The sequence below is a fragment of the Erythrolamprus reginae genome, chromosome 1 (genome assembly GCF_031021105.1).
Source record: "Erythrolamprus reginae isolate rEryReg1 chromosome 1, rEryReg1.hap1, whole genome shotgun sequence".
In the NCBI taxonomy this organism is placed as follows: domain Eukaryota; kingdom Metazoa; phylum Chordata; class Lepidosauria; order Squamata; family Dipsadidae; genus Erythrolamprus; species Erythrolamprus reginae.
The window spans coordinates 125,726,538-125,749,726 of record NC_091950.1 but is presented as its reverse complement, the minus strand read 5'-3'; the positions used below and the strand labels follow the sequence as shown (position 1 = coordinate 125,749,726).

The 23,189-nt window shown below is 39.0% G+C and overlaps 1 protein-coding gene across 12 annotated transcripts in view; it reads left to right on the top strand.

The window, feature by feature from the left end:
* The window catches only part of PLEKHA7 (pleckstrin homology domain containing A7), a 139,888-nt gene that overhangs the window by 945 nt on the left and 115,754 nt on the right, over nucleotides 1-23,189 (top strand). For 10 of the 12 annotated variants that reach the window (XR_011560312.1, XR_011560311.1, XM_070764203.1 and 7 more), the window contains exons 2-3: nucleotides 169-245; nucleotides 614-671. The exons of the other annotated variants lie outside the window; for them this stretch is intronic. Coding sequence is in view for 8 of the 10 variants with exons in the window: in XM_070764203.1 (XP_070620304.1) it covers nucleotides 169-245; nucleotides 614-671 (135 nt within the window). In the remaining 2 variants the exon portion in view is untranslated. The remainder of the gene's footprint in view (nucleotides 1-168; nucleotides 246-613; nucleotides 672-23,189) is intronic. 12 annotated transcript variants of the gene reach the window in all.

Here is a 23,189-nt window from a genome sequence, read left to right as displayed (position 1 = left end):
CTTGTGGAGGGGGGGGGGGCGGTTGTCGCTTCAGCGCGTCCTTTTCCTCCCTTTCCTCCCCCCTCCCTCCTCAACCGACTCCGCTTCCCTTTACTTCCCCCGCCGACTTCTCTTTCCCCCGGGCTGGACTGACTAACAGGTGCATGTTTGCCGCTTCTCCCTCTTTAGCGACCTGACCCGCGCAACTACTTGGCTGCACCCTCGCACCGGGGAGCCCGTCAACTCAGGCCACATGATCCGCTCAGGTGGGTTGCCCTAAAGCCCCTGGGGGGCTGCTTGCGGCGGGGGGACAAAACGAAACGCTTCGGGGGTGGGGGGACCCCTCCCCACGCGTGTTTCTCCCTCCTCTCCCCTCCCTCTCCCCCGGCGAGCCCCCCCCCCGCTGGGTGTTTGTGTTTGCCTCTCTCTCTCTCCCTTTCCCTCTCTCTCTGGGGAGGGAGCGCGGGGGGGGGGGGCCGGGAGGATAACGACCTTTGTGTGGCTGGGAATTATGCTCGCCTCTGTCTCCAGGGCGCAAACATCTCACTTCCCTCCTTCTTGGGCACTTTCTTTCCCGGCTTTCTTCCCTCCACCCCACCCCGTCTTTCTCCTTTCTTTCTTTTTTTCCTCGTAGATCTGCCCCGTGGCTGGGAGGAGGGATTCTCGGAAGAGGGAGCCAGCTATTTCATTGAGTGAGTATTTGGTCTCACTTTCGAAGTGTTTTGTTTTCCCTAAAAGCCGAAAGTCGTAGGAATTTAAAAGAAAGAGAGAAGGATGGAGTGAAGGAAGGAAAAAGAGAGAGAGAAAGAAAAAGAAAGAGAGAGAAAGAAAGAAAAAGAGAAAGAAAGAGAGAAAAAAGAGAGAGAGAAAGAGAGAAAGAAAGAAAAGAGAGAGAGAAAGAAAGAAAGAAAAACAGATAGAAAAGGAAAGAGAGAGTGAAAGAAAGAAAGAAAGAAAGAAAGAAAGAAAGAAAGACGTTTTGTTTGTTGTGTTCGGTTTCTTTCCAGACACCATCTGACTTTCGTTCAGTTGTCTCCACCTCACAGGTGGGGAGGTTGGGTGGGGTAGTCTTTCCCCCCCTGTGACTGAAGTGAAAGAAATACTGCTTTTTTTAAAATGTATATGAGAGCTGTGGGGTTTTGGTGCTTCTATTTGGGATGCCTTTTTGTTTTGTTATTTAGTTTTACTTAGCACCTCAGGTGTGCACCTCCCGTTCATTTCAAAAACTTCCTTTGTGTTCTCCAGACCCATGCAACAGGTTTCCCCTCCTGTGTCGGTTGTTTATATTGCTTCAAAATTTCTGGCTGTTGAAGTGACTTGTGGACTGGATTTCAGTTATATTTGGCCAAATAACCTGTTGCCTATGGTTGAGTTGAATAAAGTGTTACAGGGACCTTGGCAGAAGAAGGCAGGGTCTTCCAACATGTGGATTGTCTCTTTTGAAAAGGTTTAGAGCAATGAAAGGTAGAAGCTATTAAAGAATGTTTGTTTGTTTATTTATTTATTTATATTTGTATGTGTCCAACTCCCTAGGGAGTTGGCTCACAACCAAAGGGGGAGGGGGAAACACAGTACTGTATAATATTAGGGCATCTAAAAAACAATTAAGACAATTTAAAACCTCCAGTAAAGAAAAATCATACATGCCATTTATGGCTGGATGGTAAAAGGCCGTTTGATATCGTGCAAGACGCTTGCTGAAGTTATGAAAGGAGATTACAAAACTCAGTGACAGCAGAACAATAAAAACATTGAGGAAAAACCGTAATGAAATTCAAGCAGTAGCTAAGAAAAACAGAGATATAACAACTTTGTAGCTTCTCTATTGCAGAAAGGGAAGGAGAATAACAATTTACAAAGCATGTTGTCTTCATGTTTATATCTGTTCAGTCATTTCCATTTTCTGAATAAAGCAAAAATATTGCTGCTTCCTCTACTTGTTCGGCTGATAGATCCAGTTGAATTTCTGAAACTGTTTTGCTTGTGATTTCCTTGTGGCAATCCAACCAGCTTCCTTGTGGCGCTGCAATTCAAACTTTTGTTTTTCCTAGTGATGGAGACAAGGCTTGGTTTATACTGTATATGGTACTAGTCTAAAAATTTGAGTGAGTAGCACATTGCCATGTCATTCTCTCTGTCATAAAAGATGAATTTGTTTTTAGATGGAAGGTCATTTGGCAAAAGCTTGCATTCATCTTGACAGATATATGTGCAGGATTATTTTTTGCATCTATTCAGTATGTGATACTGTTTTAAAATTACTGAATTCCCATGAGCTGTATTGGGCTATCTTATAAATAAACTGATGCCTATGAAGGCTGTTTCAACTGGAAAACAATAGGGGTTGGAGGTGATTGGCACATTTTAGAAATTGTATTGTTTGAATTTTTTAAAAAAGGATTTGAAATGTATTTGTCGTGATGGCTTGCTGCTATTCATAAATTAGCTTGCTGATTCAGAATAGTACAGCATAAATGGAAACTTGAGGGTTGAAAATGATTGGCATGCTTGACTTCAGCAGCTGTATTTGTCGCTTTATCTTGCTGCTATTCACAAATTAGCAGGATCTTTCATTTAGCAAGAATTGTAGGTTTACCTATTGCAACTGTTTTTGTATTAAGTTTATATGTATAGTTATTTTGAGTATAGATTTTGGACCTTCATTATCCCTTTATCTCAAATTAGAATGTTATATTTTGTACCTAAGGTACAGTAAAATTCTATAATATTTAACTGGTTTAGAAAATATTAAGAGTTGAAGAATCTGTTTAGACATATACGAGAATTAAAATTATTAATCGCATTAGAATTGCAAATGTTATTAATTGAGAAAGACCAGTCTGAGTTATACATCTCTGTATCTAAATGTATACAAGGATATATGCACATATTTGACAAATTTTATATAAATGTAAAAGTACAATGATTCGAGGCTGGACTCTTCAGAAATTTTATCCTTTTTCATGTTTACTTTTCTTTCACATTGTCACTATTGAACAATAGTTTTTTTCCCTTTTCTTCTTTTTTTAAAGCTAGTTAGAGATAGAGTTTTTAGCCAGTAAAATTTGTTTTAAGGGAAGTTTAGCCAAGATTTAAACAAAATTGAGTAAACATAGCAGCAGGGAAAGAGGAGAGGTTTTAGATAAAGTTGTTGAAAGTGTTTTGGAGGAACTGAAGGGATTTTTAGGATTTTTAGGATGGACAAAATATATCAAAATATATCAAAAGAATTATAAATGAGAGAAGAGGCAGCAAGTCATATTTGTATTCAGTCTTGACTGGGAAAATACACAGTACTCTCAGAATCCTAAAATTGTGGTGGGGTTGAAAGGTTAATGGTAATTATACACTTCAAGGGAGGGCTTTATTATACAAAAATGTTTATGTGATTGGAAGTTTGGGTTTCTGACTTTTCTTGGATTGCTGTGAGCTGGGCATAGAACTTGGCTTGGCCTACAAAGGTTCCTGATGCAGAGTAATCATGTGAACTGTCAGAGCCATAAAGAGATTGGAGAATGAATAATCAGTGTCAGAATCTAAAGTTGTTACAGTGGGAATCTCATATTGGGATTCTATTGGGAGAGAAAAATATGGTGAGGGTTACTGAATAGGCTGATAAAAAGAACAGGGATGATAGAGCACATTTTTTGCTCTAGATGGCTGAATTGTCAGGCATCTATGGTCTCCGATTTTTGGTAATTAGGCAAACCTGGTGTGCATATCTGACAGTGTGATATGCTCTGCAAGAAGTAGTGAGTTTAGCCCTCTCTTGAAGAAGCTATCCCTCAATCCAACTGTGTTTATTCAATCTTTTGTTTTGGGGAAGATTGTTGAGAAGGTGATGGGAAATCAGCTACAGAGAATCCCAGACGAAATAGATTGTCTTGATTCTTTCAGTCAGGGTTCAGGCATGCTGATAACTATCATTGGGACCTGGAATGAATGAATGAATGCGAATCTCCTGGTCCTATTAAACTGTCTGTGCTATTGATATTATTAACTGCCTGCAAGAATGGGAAGGGATGCAGTTTTATGGTAGTTTCTCTCCTGCATGAGTGAGTTGTTTGAAATAGGAGAAGAACTGAGGTGGGTTCCGGATTGTGTAACTGCCGGTTTGCTGAGGGATGCGCCGCACAGATGCTTCGTGCACATGCATGCTGAGTACTAAAAAAAGACTTTTGTGCATGTGTAGATGCAAAAAACAAGATGGTGACATTGATGGTGCCCCTGAGAGAACTGAGTCGAGGGAATGGCAGGCCTGGGTCGCTGCTGGTTTCAACCCAGCAACCCAGGCCACCAAGATAGTACCTCTTTTATAGAACCGGTCTGAACCTGTAGGAACCCACCTCTGGAGAGGAAGCACAGCTGTGATGAGTACTCAAACACTTGTTGCCACAAAGTGGGATGTGGCAAAGCTTGGTCTTCCCTCTCATGCTATCCAGCATCTCTGTGAAATGTCATCTATCTATTTGGAATATGTCTCATCAATAAGTTGAGTGATGACACTCAACTTAAAATCAATACCTTGACCTAAGCTGGAGATGCTGTGGAAAACTAGAATTGGTGTGTGGAGGCTGAAAGACATTGGATGGGGAGAAGTAAGCTCAAGTTAAACTTGCTAAAGTTGTACATTCATAAGCAAGCACCCAAGAATGTTAGTCATGGCCAGATGGGCTTTTGAATCAAATAGCTCTACCCGCACTAGGAAGTTTCAGAACAACGACTCTTGTATTGATCACCATGTGACTGGACTACTGCAATGCATTCTTCATGGGTCTGCCTTTGAAGACAACTTTGAAATAGTTAGACTTCGCTGGCGAAACCCATGACAGCAGAAGTGCATGCATTTTAAAGCCATTGTACTAGCTGTCAGTAAGTTTCAAGGCTCAAAGGGAAGTGTAAAATGTATATGGCAAGGATCTACGAAGAAACAATTCCTTAAACATGGTTTTGCCTCAAAATGGTAATTAAAAGAAGGCCTCTCTTCCACAGGAGGTACAACGGAATGTCCCCTAAGAGGCATTTTTGCCAAAAAAAACCCCAAAAAAAGTAAATGCCAGTTTTCAGCAAAAACACCATAAATTGCAGTGACGTGACTGCAGGATGCTGTAAATGGTTGTAAATGAGTGCCCAGAATGCAATAATCATGTGATGGCAGGGCGCAGTTAGAATGTTGGAACCGGGTTATAAGTACTTTTGGAAGGGGTTGTAAGTTTGGAGGGTCACTAAGCAATCAGTCATAAGTTAAGGACTACTTGTACTTTCCCTGGACATTCAATATGGTTTCCCATATTCTTTTCAACATTTAGAAATGCTCTGAAGATTGTTTAATTTCAACTGACGTTTGGCCTATGAGGGCTTATCATTTATCAGTCACCATTTATTAATTATTAGTCAATGGTTATGTGTTATCATTGGATTTTTAAATGTTTTTTTCTCATTTTGTCACAGAATATTCAGAATTGTAAGCTTTGTGACAAATTGTGAAACACATCAAAAAATAATTTTCAGTCATTGTAATGTCATCCTGAATCATAGTTAACACTTACTTTACACCATATATTTTGATTCTAGTTTACGATTTATTGGAAACGATGAATCGTTAAATTAGTCATCTGGCCAAATCATATTTTAATAATGACTTAACATAGTGCTGGAATTCAGCCTATAGCTCAACTGTCTTTGAATGTTTCCAAAAACATTCATTGCAGGTAACAGTAATTTACAGTCATGCAGATACACTATATTTTTGTCTTTGTCTAAATATTTGGACATGAAGGTTGAAATTCTGGAAGTTGGGACTACTTTGTTTCTATATTTTATTAAAATAATCACTTGGCTGTTGAAGCAACCAGAGATTGTCAATATTGCTAGTGATATATGGGTGTTTTGTTTTGTTTTGTTTGCTTTACAAGATAAAAGAGTAACATTAAATTTTATGTATTTATTTTAGAAGATGTAAGTAATTCCAATCAAAATAGTGCTGAATGATATATCATTCCCATGTTCATAATTCAGATTATTATTAGTAGATAATAACAGTCCAAAGAACCAGTTTGGTATAGTGGTAAAAGAGTCAGGCTAAGAACTGGGACTCTGGGAATTCTAGTCTGGCCTGAGACACAAAGCCAACTGAGTGATCATGGACTAGTCACTTTATCTCAGCCTTAGAAAGGAGGCAGTGGCAAGGCGCTTTTGAAAGCACGCCAAGAAAACTGCAGGGATTTGTTCAGGCAGTCACCAGGAGTCAACATGGCCCATGGTAAATATATAATAAAACAACATTTTTTTAAAAAACCGATAGAAGAAATAAGATGCAAAAAATAGGATATACTGTACATCATTCCAGAGCCAATGTGAAAGAAACACCAGGGGAAGCAGTTATAACATTCTGCTAAGTCCTGAGGAAAAAAATCTGGATTAAAAAAAAAAACAGGAGAAAAGAGGCCATTCAGATATTTTGGTTATTCCACAGGAGAAATGCCATGACTGAAAAGCCATTTTTCCACATTCCCTGTGTAGATGGCAATATCTAAAAGAAGGGAGATGAATATGCACATTCAAGACTAAAGGGACTTGGAGTTGACCATCCCACAGATCCTAAACCATATCAGGCTTCAAAGCACTTTCACAATATTTTGAACTGTGCTTGGTATCCAGTGTAGTTCTTGAAGCGTTACCTGGGTGTCATGAGGGTGTCCATTACTACCGTACTAGATCTGTTGCAGAAAAGTGAACATAATTGAGTAAACATAGCAGCAGGGTTCCCTTCCCACCATTCAGTTCTCTCCTGAAAATTTACAGGAAAGACATTCATTTTATTGACAGGCAGACTGGGTAGGTTATGATGCCATACAGGCATTTCATGCCTTTTTTCCACTGCAGAGTACATTCTCCAGTTTCTCTGTCAATATAAATTAAAAATCGTACACACTCTTCCCCAAGGCCAGTGAATCCTAACGTTTTTACACCTAGACTTATATTACTCTCTGAATGTATAGATTGCAATTAACAACATTACTGTATATTGTGTATCTTTAGAAATTTATTTTGTCTAGGTCCGTGATGGCGAACCTATGGCACTTATGCCACAGGTGGCACACAAAGCCATATCTGAGGGCATGTGAGGCTTTGCCCTATGTCAGCTTCAGCGCACTGGCCAGCTGATTTTTGTCTGTCTGGAGGGTGGAGGAAGGCCATTTTCACTCTCTCCAGGCTTCAGGAAAGTTCCCAGAGCCTGTGGACGGCGGAAAACGGACCCAATGGGCTAACCAAAAGTTTGGAAACAAACTTCTGGTTGGACCTTTGGGCCGTTTTTCACCCTCCCCAGGCATCATACGGTGCAATGGGCCAACCAGAAGTCCGGAGGCTTCAGTGAGACCTGCACGCATGTGCTGAGGGGTGGGGAACACGAGGATATGTGTTGTGGGTGCATGCACGGCGGGAGGACATTGCATTATGGGTGTGGGCATGTGCACGCACCCTTTTGGCTCCCAAGCAAAAAAGGTTCACCATCACTGATCTAAGTGATGAAATGTTTATAATTATTCCTGGCTATTGCATCATACATAGCTTTAATTTTTTTAAAAAATCAGTCCTTCACAGTGTAACATGGGAAATTGAAGGGATGAGTGCCTTCTTTCTTCTTTCTGTATCATAAGCCTCTCCATCCCCCAGAGAAAGTCATCCAACTGTGAGAGATTTACATTATGGCCACTCCCAAAGTCTTAATAAGAAGGACAAACTCTTTGGGGCTTGCTAGGGCAAAATATAACACAATGCTTTAAGAGCTTTCTGCATCTTTCCAAGCATATTAAATATTGATAAAACATATTTTATTTATTTTAAAAAGGTAAAAGATAAAGATTTCCCTTGTCCAGTCATGTCTGACTCATGGTGGTTGCTCATCTACATTTCCGAGCCAAGGGAGCCAGCATTGTCTGAAGATAATTTTGTGGTCACATGGTTGGCATCACTATATGTCAAGGCCCATGAACACTGTTCCCTCCCCCCCTATTTATCTACCTGATTTTGCATATTTTCTAATTGCTAAGTTGGCAGAAACTGGGGCAGGAACGGGAGCTCACCCTGTTATGCAGTAGTTGAGTCTTGAACTGCCAATCTTTTGTTTGACAAGCCCAGTGTCTTAACCACTAGGCCACCGTGTCCCATTTTGATTGTTTATCATCTATTTCAAATGTTTGGGGAACTTGCAGTTGCAAATTAATTAAAATATCCAGGCATTGGGGGTATAAAGATTTCAGTATATGCCACCATAACACAATACAAACAAACAAACAAAAATTCAACTTTTTCCATATGTTAAAAGTAAATAGATCCTAGTAAACACAGTAGATCTAAAATTTTGTGGTTTCTGGCTGAAGGCCAATGTTTTTAAAGTGTTTTTAAAAAGATGAGAATTATTATACATCGTTTTTTCCCCATTCAACAAGTTAAGAAAGGATTCTCTGGGTAATAATAATGAAAGCCAGGAAACCAAACAGTGGAATTGGATTCTCTTCATGTTAAGAAAGGCCTAAAAGGGTAATTGCTTTTTATATTTAGTTCACACTCTAGATAATCTTCCAGGATAATCAAAACCAGGCTTGCTAACACTTCCTAAGAATCAGCATGTTAGCGATCAAGGGATAGCCTGTCAAATCTCCATAGTATAGTAGATATGTTTCAACAGAAACCACAACTTTGCTATGCTGGTGCAATTTTGTAAGCTGAGTCATTAATGGTTTTGGTTAATGAATATCTCTAAATTTCCTTTGTCTGCTTCCACCAGTTAGAAAGAACAAGAGATTAGTATACACATTGGACTTTTCTCCTCCAGTAACTCTGTTTATGTCCCTAGGATGCACACACTGAAAAGTAGGCATCAGTAAAAAAAAAAAAAAGGGGGGGGGCACAATAGTATCATCTTTACCTTCATTCAGGAATTTGTTGGAATTTATTTATTTGTTTAAATAACCATGTGTGCAATCATTCAAATTCAAAACATTTATGAATGGTTTCAAAATGGAGGGAGGAGATAGTAGATAAATGGTCTCTGTTACCCTACCTTCTTTTTTTTATCATATACACCCTGAAATGTGAAACTCCTTTTGTCCAACATATTTTTGATTTATTATAATTCAGAAGGTCTACTACATTCTGCAATGTTATTTGGGTAGTATAGTCAGACTAAGCTATTCTTTCTCTATACTTATATGTGGTTCATAGTTTGCAAACTTCTCACTCTTCCACAAAATCAGCAAAAATATCAGCAAAAATATGTTACATACCTACCTACCTACCTACCTACACACACACACACACACACACACATATGAAGGTCTTGATATATTCGAGTTTCTTCCTATGTAAATTTCAGAGATTCCTGGCAACGTTTCGACGAGATCCCACTCGTCATCTTCAGGCTAGTGCTTTTGGCCTTGTGTATATAGTGTCAATTTATGAGGAATTTATTCTTCATTACTCAGATATTCCAAATATGCTATAGAGATTCTGCTATACAATGGTACCTCTATTTATGAACTTAATTTGTTCCGTGACTAGGTTCTTAGTAGAAAACTTCATAAGAAGAAGCAATTTTTTCCATAGGAATCATTGTAAAAGCAAATAATGTGTGCAATTGGGGAAACCACAGGGAGGGTGGAGGCCCTGTTTCCTCCCAGGAGATTTCTTGAGAGGCCCCTGGGAGGCTTCTCCCTGCCTTTTCCAGGCCTTGTTTCCTCCCAGGAGATTCCTAGAGAGGCCCCACAGAGGCTCCTCCCCACCTTTTCCGGCCCTGTTTCCTCCCAGGAGATTCCTAGAGAGGCCTCACGGAGGCTTCTCCCTGCTTGTTCCGGTTACAGTTTCGGAGGCTTGAATTTGTGAGTAGAAAGTGGTTCTTGAGAAGAGGCAAAAAAATCTTGAACACCCGGTTCTTATCTAGAAAAGTTGGTAAGTAGAGGCGTTCTTAGGTAGAGGTACCACTGTATATTACTGAATTACCAAATACTGTATTTAGAGACATTACCATAATATTGGCAAACATTATGGTTTTTGCATTTATATGCCATTTATAAATAGCAAATTGTTTTCCATGTTGTTTCCTATTTTTGCAAAATTTTACAACTTTCCTATTTTTATCAGTGTAGTGTCTTTTTAAAAAAAAATCCCAGATAGATTGGTGAATAGATGTAAAGATTCTGGTATCAGTAGAAATGCAGGAGCATGTTTTATCACTGAATAATGCATTGTTTTAAGAGGATATTTCATGTTTATGTTTCCTAGATGTTACTTTATTTTCTAAATAGAAAGTAAATAGATTAGTGTTCTTGCTGCTCAGGAATTATAAACCTGGATTTAGCAAAAAAATATTTAAAATTCCTGGCTTCCTTAAGGGTTCCTAAAGGAGTGTGATAAGCTGCTTGAGCAACCAAAACAAAAACAATCAGCCTCTACTAAGAACTTTCAGTCCATTTACCCATCATTATATTTATCCTCCTTTACTTCTTAGTTGTTTTTTTAATAGCTCCATTGAAACCATAAATGTTATCAGTAATGTTACCACTAGCTTATTAAGAAGTGAATAACTGAAAGGACTTGGAAATGTTTACATTCCACGTCATAATTCTTTTGTCCTCATTTTTGGTCTTCAATGGTATTTTTTTAGCATTTATTATACAGTACAGTATTAGATATTCCTAATTATGTTTACAAATTTTGTTCATAATGCATCTGTCAAATGCCATTATCGGAACTGTTTTAATATTACAAAAAACTTCCTGTTCCTTGCAGACTATTATAACTAGATTATCCATTGAGAACTGTTATCCTTGCCATGCTTCTTGTATTTTTTGAGATACCATCTTCTCCATTCCTCAAATTGCCCATCAACTCCACAGAATGTTAAAATTATATTCTTAAAAAATAGCATTATTGTGTTTTCCTTGGTCAGCTGTTTTATAAATTTCATATATCTCAAGATTTGATAGAGAACCCAACGTTGAAGTTGTAGGTCTTGATGTGCAGCACAAAGGTTATTGTGTCAAACTAATTTGACAGCCCACAGCTTCAGAAATTATAGTTCATTTTTCATCTCTGTTTTAATGGCACTGTTGATTTTTTTTCTGTGATGGTTTGATCAGATAATATGACAACATATGGCCATATAAGCAAGGACATTTGTCATTAAAATATAACAGCAGGGCATTATTTCTTGAATGATTTTATTTATAGATAAGATGTTCTATTGATTCCTTTTCTGTGTGTGTGTGTGTGTGTGTGTTGATTAATATAAAACTTTGCTAAAATTCTTAGTTGAATGCCTTTTCAGAGCCATTGTTCCAATCCCAGAAGAGTTTTTCTAGTTTCAGGATCTCATCTCATCTTTATTGGTGAAGAATAGAAAAGAGCTATTTTAATGGGCAGACCAATAAATATACAGTAGTTCATGTACCAAGCTGAATCCAATAGTCTATTCCAAATTCCTTGCCACTTACCGTAGCTTTGAATTACATAAAAACTAAATATAGCAGTCTATGTTTTCTGTATCTGCTGGATTCATATTAATCAAAAAAAGTTTTACTGTAATAGCTTTACAGTAACAATTACTTGCCTTGGTTATGTAGATCAGCTGAGATGTAAACAGCTTTTGACCCACATTGTTGTGGCTTTAGATATGGTTAAGATAATAGGAGAAAAACTAAAAATATACTAAGGTCCTTCTTGTTCTGTTTTATAATCTGAAGTCTTTGCCAAATGTTTTGTGCTTCAGCTGCTGAGAATCGAGATTCCTCAAATTAAGTAATCCTAACAGGTTTGGCTACTTCAACTGAATAATTTGGATGCCTACTTTTAACCACATTCTTGTCAGTTTTGGCATGACTCATTGTGAAAATATGTTTTCCTCTGCTGAAGACATACACTTTTTGCTATATTATATGAACCTGATACGTTTTTGTCCCACAATCAGTGAATTTTCCTTATTTGCAGATTATATTCATGTATGATTCTTCTAAACATTAAATTAGGTTTTAAATATGCAAGTAAATATAATGAAATTCAAAGATTTAACATAAAATAAAGCAAATGTTAAAATAAAATTATATAATTCTCTGCCTTACAAGGCAGAAGCCTCGGGATCAAATCCCAGTAAGGGTATGGCTAGCTGTTGAGGCCAGAACAAGGCCGAAATAGCGCTATCCTAGTCTCCCTTAATTTTAAAAATTCAGCAAAAACATGGGATTTATATATATAAATCACGTGTTTATTAATGTTATTAATGTTGGCATGATCTGTTTTACTCTCTCTACTCTCTATATATAATATATAAATATATGTTATATGTTCAAATAATTTTGAAACTTAATGAATTTGCTTGCAATGACATTTTAATTCATTATTGCTAAATAAAATAACAGAACAAATGGAAGGCTTTTATTTCTCACAGGAAAAATGACTGAAATATCTGTTTCAGTATTACATTAAGTAAAGAGTAAATCCACAGTGCAATTTCTGTGGGGAATCTCTCTTTTACTCTCCTCCCTCTCCCTGCTTAGCAGAGAGGGTTGGAAGAGGGATTTCAAGAGAGTAAATTATTTGCTCTTCTGCACATTGAGAGCACTGCAGGCACCCCAGCAGTGGAAAGACAATCCATTTCTCTCCAATTAATCTGCTCAGCAAGGGGCGGGGGAGTAAAACTTTAAAAAGAGTGGGCATAGGACAATATGTATTGATTATAATGGCAATCATGTGGCTGAGGGATGTTGCAAAGGTCATAAATGGGCTGTAAAACTATTTTTTCAGCACCTCCGTAACTTTGAATGATTGCTGAACAAAAGGTTGGTAAGTGAGGACTACCACCATATAATTCTTGTCAACTAAATAACCAGCTAAAAGAAGCCCATTGAATAAATGTACAGACGTGTGTTATTAAACTGTACAAATAAACTCACATTTTGAGATTTTGGGATGGTAGTGGTAGTATATTGGATAACTTGAGCCCTTATTAATGTTGGCATGATCTGTTACACTCTCTATACTCTAACTCCTCTTGAACTATTTATTCCCCATCATCAGATTCTTTTTTCTTAGCAATCATATTATGAACCTTTATTATAAAGTTCAGTTTCTTGAACCAAATTAATGATATGACGTAATGAAGTAATTTAGTATGATTTGTAAACTCAAATTTATACCCAAACTTGACAAAGCAAAACTGAAATCAATGTACAGATAATCCTCAATTTACCATTTTATTGGGGTCTATCCATTACAGTTGTAACTTGTGATTGAGTGGGTCATTATGTGACGACCCGATTTTTGACCTTTGGTCATAAATGTTTATTAAATGAATCACCATGATCATTAAGTGAACCCTCAGTGGTTAAGTGAATGCCCCATTGTTCGCTATGAGGCGTCTTTGCCAAAAATCAGAAGTAAATGCTGGATTTTGGCAATGCTGTAAATGTTGGTTTATGACCTCATAAATCATGATTATATGACTACAAGTAATTATGGTCCAAAATTATGGGTCAGTTGCTGAGTGCACAAAATGCTGTCACATGTCAAATGCTGTTGGAACTTTGGAACCAGGTTAAGTATCTTTCAAGTGGTCTGTTGTAACTGATTTTAAGTTGAGGTGGGTTCCTAACAGTTTGGATTGGTTCTATAGAATCGTTAGTAAGTTGGCAGCCTGGGTTTGTTTGTTTGTTTGTTTGTTTATTGATTTGATTTGATTTGATTTGATTTGAATGCCACCCCTCTCTGTAGACTCGGGGCGGCTAACAACAACAATAAAAACAGCATATAACAAATCTAATATTTAAAATAACTAAAAAAAACTTATTAAAAACCAAACACACACACACACAAACATACAATGTATAAATTGTATAGGCCTGGGGAAAAGAATATCTCAGTTCCCCCATGCCTGACGACACAGGTGGGTTTTAATATTATTGGAACCAGTAGCAACCCAGGCTTGCCATGCCCCTGAGCCAGTTCTCTTGGCAGCACCATAAGCACCACCATCTTGTTTTTTGCTTCTGCCCATGTGCAGAAGTGGTTTTTTTAGTCCTGTGCATGCGTGGCACGCCCACGTGGTGCATCCCTGAGCGAACCGGCAGTAGAAAAATCTGGAACCCACCCTGGGTCTTGTGACTTACCATTGCAGAGGACTAGAACATTATAACACACCGAAATACAGCATATGGCATTTGGGCAAGAAAGACAATATTCCCAGAGTTAAGATTTTTGTTATAAAAGTGAGGCATGCCAGGGCTGCACTATTTTGAGATATCCAAATCCTTGCTTTGATAATATAGAATAGTCTGCCAATAAGCCAGCAAGTTTTCTTTAAACCATAAGTGCCTCTTAGTTTTTAAAACAAACCTTTTTTTCTTAATTCAGAGGCTACCATAGTTTTTTTTAAATATGGTGATAAAGAAAAAGTGTACAGCTAATAAAGATTTTATTGCCAAGTATATTAAAAAGAGATGGTGAAAAATTACATTTCTTTGGACAGAAAAATATTTACATTTTTCATTTGGTGCATTTAATAAATGAACTCTCAGGATTTAACAATGTTGTCTTTATGGAGCAAGATGTGGGTTGGAATAGACTGCTGTGAGTGTTGAGCACTAAAAACTTGAATGTATACTGTTGTTTTTAGTTAGCTCCCTATTTTACCTTACTTGACCTCAGTGTGTTGAATTACTACTTTACACCTCATGGATGCTGTAAATTCTGAATCTATTGCAATTAACATAGTTTGTGCATAAATTGAAGAATAGATCTTGTATGAGACAAAATAAGATCATTATGTGTGCTTCACAAACTCTATTCATGCAGCCGCATTATAATAAAGGGGAAGGGGGGAGACAGGAAAGACACTGTAGACAGAATATTTCCCCAAAATACGAATTTATGTAGAACTAAACACTGTATGTGGGCCAGATAAGAACTATCTAATAAGAAAAATCCCAGTAGTAAATTTATAAAACATTAAATCAGTTGTATTGCAAACTGAAGTTAGAAAGGATGGAAAAACCTACTTCTGGAAGAATGAAAAAGAAATGAAACACTCTTAAGAGAAACCATTCATTTATTCAGTAGGATCTGGTAGGACTTTAATTGGAAATCTTCTGAAATCACATGTGTAGATCCAGACCAATGGTGGGTTGTTCCCGGTTCTACCCAATACAGCAAACCGGCAGCAGTGGCGGTGGGAGACTCCTCCTACCCGGACTTCATCAAAAAATGTTCTGTGCTAGCACAGAAGTACTTGCGCACACCCGCACTCTCCTGCTCTCGAATCAGTAGTAAAGGTAAGTAGAATCACCTACTGATCCAGACACAGATACCAAAAATCACATAGGGCTCCTTAAAATTAACTTATGCTCACACAATTTTCTTTCATTTTTTGCCTTTGTGTCTGTGGGCAGTTTGCCAGTGTTTCTTTCCTAGGACTATGGGTGAGTAACTAGCCCAAAGTCATCCATTTGGCTTCCATGCCTAAGGCCGGTCTAGAACTCAAGTTTCAAATTGTGAATCTCTTGAAGAGCACAAAACATTATGGCACAAAACAATAAAATGAATCCCCATCCCATTCTGCAGAGAAGCATTAGTTGCAATATCTGCTGCTTTGTTACTAAATTGAGTATTTGTGTTTTAATAATTTAATACATTTAAGAGGCTTTAACAAGGTTATACATTTTGTTTTGAGCCTGCACCTCATCAATGGCATCTTGAATACTAAGGATTTATTTTCTCAGTAATATATTTACCATTCTAATCCAGCTGGGTTTGTTGAGTGTAGATCAAGGCATAGCACCTTTAATCTCTGCTATAATGGACGAGATTCAGGTTTGGAGGTCTTATTGGCATACTCTTATCTGATTAGCTGCTTTCTACATTAGATCTCACATTATCTGCTCAAACTGATGTGGGTAGCAGAAAGTGTAATATAATCAGTACCTGTAACAATTGGAATTATATTGAGATAATTCTATAAGAATTTCTAAATTCAGAGCTTTACTGAATGATGAAGAAGGAGATCACTGTGTGATATTGTACCAGTCATTATCTTTCAGCCTAACCTATCCAAAAGAGTTTTTGGGAGATAAAGTGAAGGGCAATATTCTTGTGTACCACTTATATTCCAAATTTTGGAATATAAATGCAACAAACAAATACATTACATCTCAATCTTGGGTCATAATGTTTTGATTACTGTATGTTATGGCACAAAGAAGCTGCACTAACTCTGTTCTGTCTTGTTAATCTATACCTGGAATGACAGAGGTTAGACCTAGGTCTTATATTTTGCAAAGCAGAAGCTCTACCCTTTAGCTCGAGAATTTCTCTTCATCTTGAGAATATTAGGAAGAATTCCGTGGACAGGAAACATATAATTTTCAGAACCTATTTTTTTCTCAACACAGGTAGGGGGAAATAGATATCCTAGGCCAGGGCTCTCATATTTTCACAATGTCAGCACTTTTCTTCAATTTTGTCATTACAGTTTTATACTGTATATTTTTAGAACAATATGTTTATCACTTTTATGCATGATTGCCCACTTAATAAAGAAAAATACTAGCAGAATAGTATACAGTTTTGGGTAGTTTTGATCACTGATAATTCTAAGCAGCAGATCTATTAAAATAAATAAACTTCAGTTACCAAAAAATAGTATTCTAGATCCCTGTTTTTTTAGTTCATGGACTCACTGGAGAAGAGCATAATGATGGGAAAAGAAGGGCAAAAGAAGAAGAGGATGACAGAGAATGAGGTGGCTGGATGAAGTCACTGAAGCGGTACATGTGAGATTAAATGGACTCCAGAGGATGGTAAAGGACAGGAAGGCCTGGAGAATATTGTCTATGGGGTCGCAATTGGTTGGACATGACTTTGCAACTAACAACAAAATCCTGAATTTCTGAATATTGTTTTTCATATAACATGTTTCCTAGCAGCATTTAAAAAAAACCTACATTGCTCACCAGTAACATTCTTTTGTTGGCAGGTAGCTTTCCACTGTGATGGAGTGTCCTTACAGAGAAAAGATAACATTTAGAAGAAAAAAAATGTTTGTAGAAGGAATCTTGCATGAAGGAAAACAGTAGCAAGATAACCTTTGTATAGGAAGTGGCATTATGATAGCACAGTTCAAATTGCTTGGCCTATCAGTATCTTAGTACTAGTGTGATGTTTCTAAATTAATGGAAAGAAAGGGAGCAGAGAAAGTTGAAGAGAGAGGGAAGTGATGACAGCCTTGAGAATGTCAGTCTGGCCAATAAGAGACATGCTAACTGGAGAAAAGAAAATGATTTTTGTGGAAGGAAAGGAGGTAACATGTCAACTTCTTTTGCTACCTGTTATTTCATCTGCTGCTCCCAAAGGTCACTAGGCTTATAAGCTGCAGATTTTATTTTATTTTATTTTATCAAATATGTACAAGATAACAGGTACAGTATAAACATAAATATGAACATAGTAAATGGGTACAAAAATGGAGACAGCAGGACAGGGATGGTAGGGACGCTGGTGTGCTTATGCATGCCCCTTACAGACCTCTTAGAAATGGGGTGAAGCCAACAGTAGACAGTCTAAGGTTAAAGTTATGGGGTTTTAGGGATGTAACAACAGGATCAGGTAGTGCATCCCAGGCATTGACCACTCTGTTACTAAAGTCGTATTCTCTGTAATTGAGTTTGGAACGGTTTACCTTGAGTTTGTATCTATTGTATGCTCATGTATTATTGCAGTTGAAGCTGAAGTAGTAATTAAGAGTACAGTGTAGTCTTAATTTTGGGTGCTACATTTAGGTCGGACCATAGGTGACGTAGTTCTAGGTTGTCCACGCCTAAAATGTCAAGCCTGGTGGCATAGGGTATTTTACTGCAAGCAAAGGAGTACTTGCTCTATTGGGTTAATGTCCGATATGCAGTGCGGATTCCAGGCAGATGAGCTGTATTTGAGAATTGGTCTAGCAAAGGTTTTGCATGCCCTAGTTTGCAGTACAATATTCTGCTGCAGACTTCTGCTGCATTCATGGTTGAATCTTTGAATACCTTATTTAGAAAATGTCTCTGTCATTTGAGGAACACTGAAAAGCAGGAACAAACTGTTCCTAGATGCAAACGTGTCGAAAAAGGTAATTACGTGTTTATCACTTTCCTTGACTTTATAGAAGGGACAGAGATTAGAAAGGCATTGAGAAGAATAGCTGCCCTGTGTCATTCCATGGAAATGAAAGTTCTGTGTTTGTAACAATAGTACCGTATTTTCCGGCGTATAAGACGACTTTTTAACCCCTGAAAATCTTTTCCAAAGTGGGGGGTCGTCTTATAGGCCGGATACTGCGCCCATTCCACAGCCGCGGGCGGGAGGAGGCCGGGAGCGGGATTGAGGGGGGGGAGCGGACCCGCGCTCACTTTCGGCTCCGGGGACTGCGGGTGGCTATGGCGCCGAAAGGAAAAAGCGCTGCTGTTGCTGCTGTCGCTGCCGCCTGAGGCGGCGGCACTCGAATCTGGCATGGTGGAAAATCTGGAGGCAGGCAAAGATTTTCCACCACGCCAGATTCGAGTGCCGCCGCCTCAGGCGGCAGCGACAGCAGCAACAGCAGCGCGTTGATGAAGCCGGTGAGGGAGCTCCGGAATCGGTTGGCGCTCGCCCGACGCCTTGTTTTTTTATTTCCCCCTTTGGTTTCTCTTCACAGGCGGGAGTTCGGGAGGCAAGGGAGCGCTCGAGGAGACAGCGTCTTGCGGCATCACTCAGCAACTTCTTTTTCCTTTCGGCGCCATAGCCATCCGCAGTCCCCGGAGCCGAAAGTGAGCGCGGGTCCGCTCCGCCCGCCCGGTTTGCAAGCGGCGGAGATCCCGGGCTGCTTGGCCGAGCGGGGCTTCCATTCAGGACGGGGGCAGGAGGGAGGGAGGGAAGGGAAACGCAGCCCTTTGCCTCAACCCGCCGGCTCCGGGGACTGCGGGTGGCTATGGCGCCGAAAGGAAAAAGAAGTTGCTGAGCGTCCCTTCGTCGTAAACCCGACGGGAGGCGATGCCGCAAGACGCTGTCTCCTCGAGCGCTCCCTTGCCTCCCGAACTCCCGCCTGTGAAGAGAAACCAAAGGGGGAAATTAAAAAACAAGGCGTCGGGCGAGCGCCAACCACTCCCGGTGGCAGGAACTGCGGGGGGTAGCCGGCGTAACGAGCCCTTGCCGCAGCTATCCGCCGCTTCTTTCTTCTCCACCTTGCCTCCGCTACTCCCGCCGCCGCCTTTGTCTCTTGCCCGGCGGGGAGAGCAAAGGCGGCGGTGGGAGTAGCGGAGGCGAGGCGGAGAAGAAAGAAGCGGCGGATAGCTGCGGCAAGGGCTCGTTAGCCGGAGCATACGCCGGCTACCCCCCGCAGTTCCTGCCGCCGGGAAGCAGCCCCTTTACATTAGCGGTGGCTGCAACGGCACTGGCGATGCGGCCGCTAGCCGCTCCGAGCGGTGTGGGAACGGCCACCCCTCTCACAGTCCGGTCCCAGGCTGACAGTAAAGGGGCTGCTTCCCATCCTCCTGCCAGCTTGCTCAGAAGGAAACCTTCTGAGAAGGAGGATGGGAAGCAGCCCCTTTACTGTCAGCCCGGGACCGGACTGTGAGAGGGGTGGGCGTTCCCACAGTGCTCGGAGCGGCTAGCGGCCGGATCGCCAGCGCCGCTGTAGCCACCGTTGTGGGAGGAGCCTCAGAAAGAAAATAAGAGAGAACAAGAGAGAGAGAGAGAACAAGAGAGAGGGAGAGAGGTGATTCTTGAAGCATATGGTAAAAAGCACCCAAATAATAAGAAACACCCCCCCCCAGCCCACACCTGTGTTTGAAAAGAATAAAAGAGAAAAAAACCCCAGCCCTCAACTGGTTTTGGAAATGGTTCGAGTGTGTATATACACACACACACACACACACACACACACACACACACACGTAAGGGGGGGAGAGAGACAGGGATGGAAAAAGAGGAGAAGTGAGAGGGAGAAGGAATGAGGGAAAAAGGGAGGAAGAGAGAGAAATGAGAAACATGAGAGAGAAAAGGGGGAAAGACAGGAGAAGAACCCAGAAATGAGACAGTGGTATAAATTTGAGGAGGGATGATTGATGATTGACTGTATTTATAAGGGGATGTTACATGGGATTGTATATATGAGGGGTTTATTTATGTGTGTGTGTGTGTGTGTGTGTGTGTGTGTGTGTGTATGTATGTATGTATGTATGTATGTATTTATTTATTTATTTATTTATTAGATTTGTGTAATTTTGGTTGGTGGTGTGCCCCAGGATTTTGTAAATGTAAAAAATGTGCCGCGGCTCAAAAAAGGTTGAAAATCACTGCTCTAGCAGGTGGTAAATCAGCACTCCTTTTAACTGACAAGGGACCCATTTCCCAGACTTTGATAATTTCCCCAGGTATTTTTGTACCTACTTGACCAACATTATTAGTGGTTGCAAAATTGAATGTTAAACTGGATGCATTTATTTCTGCCTATTTGTATTTGTTCTTATGTTTAACCATTGAAAATGTACTTTTCCTCCAAAAAGAATCATCTTTCCATATTTCTTAGGCAACATTTTAAAATAACTTTAAAAGCTGAGGTCAGATTATTCACCCTGCTCTGTATCATAGCACACCGCACAGTACTGAAAATTGGCAGGGTCACTAATTAAACCCGACAAGTTAAAATCTGTTTAAGTGACATTGCAAGAGGATAAAGACAGAAAGTGCGGAAAGAGGAAAAATGGATGGGCTGTTTGGATTGCCATATCATGATATCACATACAGATTCTCATTCCATAATAGATTCTCATATAGGTGTCAGCATGCTGCATGTTAGACTGAAAGATACCTGCAGAATAGATGGTAGGAGAAAGAAAAATAGCCAGGTTCACCTTTTTGTGTTGACAAATTATGATGAGTTATAATAATAAACTTAATTGTGGTGAGGAGAAATATGAGAGGCAGACAAGACAGATAGACAGAGACATATGGAGAGATAGACAGAAGAGTGCTCCCACTTGGCTCTCTCTCTCTAAATAATTCATTCATAATTTTAACAATAAGATCTTCATCATTAGTAATTAAAATATTGTGTTATCATGTTCAGAAATGATTTTTTTCTCAATGCAAGTACATCATAGACCTAGACTCAGTCAGGTCTATGATGTACAGAAGAGGGGTAGTCTTATACGGCGGGTATATCTCAAATTCTATATTTTAACTGGAAAAGTTAGGGGGTCGTCTTATACGCCCAGTCATCTTATACGCCGGAAAATACGGTAGTTAGTTGTAAAAAAAATTGATGGTGCTTCTGCCATAAGTTCCAAATTAATTTGCCATAGCAGTACACTTGGAGAAATGTGGATTGTTAAATAGTGACAGCTCCAACCTGCATGAGACCCGAATTAAACCTGCCAGCTTTCTATATCATCTCAAAAATGTCAAGTTCTGATGATGAATCTCACTTCATATTGGAACTGAAATAAGCAATTACCATATAACATTCATGTTTTTATGGAACAGCAGTAATGTGCTGGGTGACTAACAGGAGAGATTCTTTCAAAGTTGTTGAGTTGGTCATCATTAACATATTCAAACATTTATATTCAAGCCAGACTGTTTTTGTATCAAATTCAATACCCATTTTCAATTAGCTATTATAAACCAGACTGTTTATCAGTCTTGTAGGTATTAGTACGTAGCGTAATTTTCATCAGTATACTAGATAACCCAAGAAGATTCTTCCAGAATGTTTATTTGACCTCGTATTGTTATTAGAGCCCTACTCTTCGCAAAACCTGCCATCCTAGTATTAAACAAAACCAACCAGCTGTCTTCTGAGCCCAGATTGTAATCTTTGAACTCAGCGGCAATTGCTGATTTTTGCTTGCATGTTGAAAGTGTTAAAAATTCTGTTACATTTTTATGGCAACAAACAGGATTATATAAACAGTATACAGTGCTATCATTCAAAAAGAAGTTAAATGAAACTTCTGGAAAAGCAATTATACATTGAAGATGGCGCCACAGGAGCAGAGCTGATGCCTGTGGTAGATGAAGGACCAGGAAAATTGATTGGCTGCTTGAAAACAAGGGGAGGACTAGGGTCACCCACAGTTTACTCCGTGCAAAGTCACCCTATGAAGAGGTTATAAATTAATACTGTCTAGCAGGTTTTGGAACCTAAGGGTGGGGGAAAGTAGCTTGCCAAACTTGTGGTTTGGTGCCTTCAATTGTACACTGGGTTTACCTACTTTCTTTCTTAACCACCTTAGAAAATGTCTTGGAATTTATGGTTCTGAGGTTAATAGCCTTCGGAACAAGTTTTACCATGCTGGGAATTTCCTTTTATCTTTGATGAGTGAAGCTTCTTGTAAATTTCAAGGATTTAAAAGAAAAAAATAGCAAAAAAGGTCTAGATGTGGATTTTAGAAGGTTAAGGGGCTAAATGGACATGAAACAATATTTCTTAACCTGTTATTCATGTATAACGAAGAATTTTAAATTAATTAAAAGAAATCCTTTAGAAAGGTATTGTTGTTTGGAAAATAAACATGTGATTAGCGGAGATTCTGAAGGTTGACTAGAAGGAATCAGAGAGAAGTACAGATTACAATTAATGCAGAAGTGGCCCATTAATGCAATGAAGCAATGTTACTTTACTATAGAAGAAGTCAAGAATATTTGGGAATGGAACCCAGAAACTATTCTTAAAATAGTCTGCCATAATAGAAAAAGATTTAACAGATGCTGCATAAAAGGAGCAGATTTTATAGAATGAAATAGACATTGAGGTTTATCAGAATGTGGATTTTAAAATGGATTTTAAAATGCCAGACTGCAAGAATGATATGGAAAAAGATGCCATAATGATTTACAAATGTCTTAATAATTAAATGGAACATACAAATAATAAATTAGATGAGTGACTTGGAAAGCTCTCCAGTATGTCGATATAGACATACTGAAATAAAAACATTTTACACTACTGTAAATCATAAAAGTGACTATGAGTCATAACTTAGCTATACCCATGACCATTGCAATTTATTCAGCAATTTTGAATTTAATTTACATATACAGTATAAAGAAAAAGTAGAAATCTTAATTGCAGTTAAAGAGCATTACATATTGCAATTAAAATTGATAATATAACCAATTAATATAGACAGAAATAAATACCAATT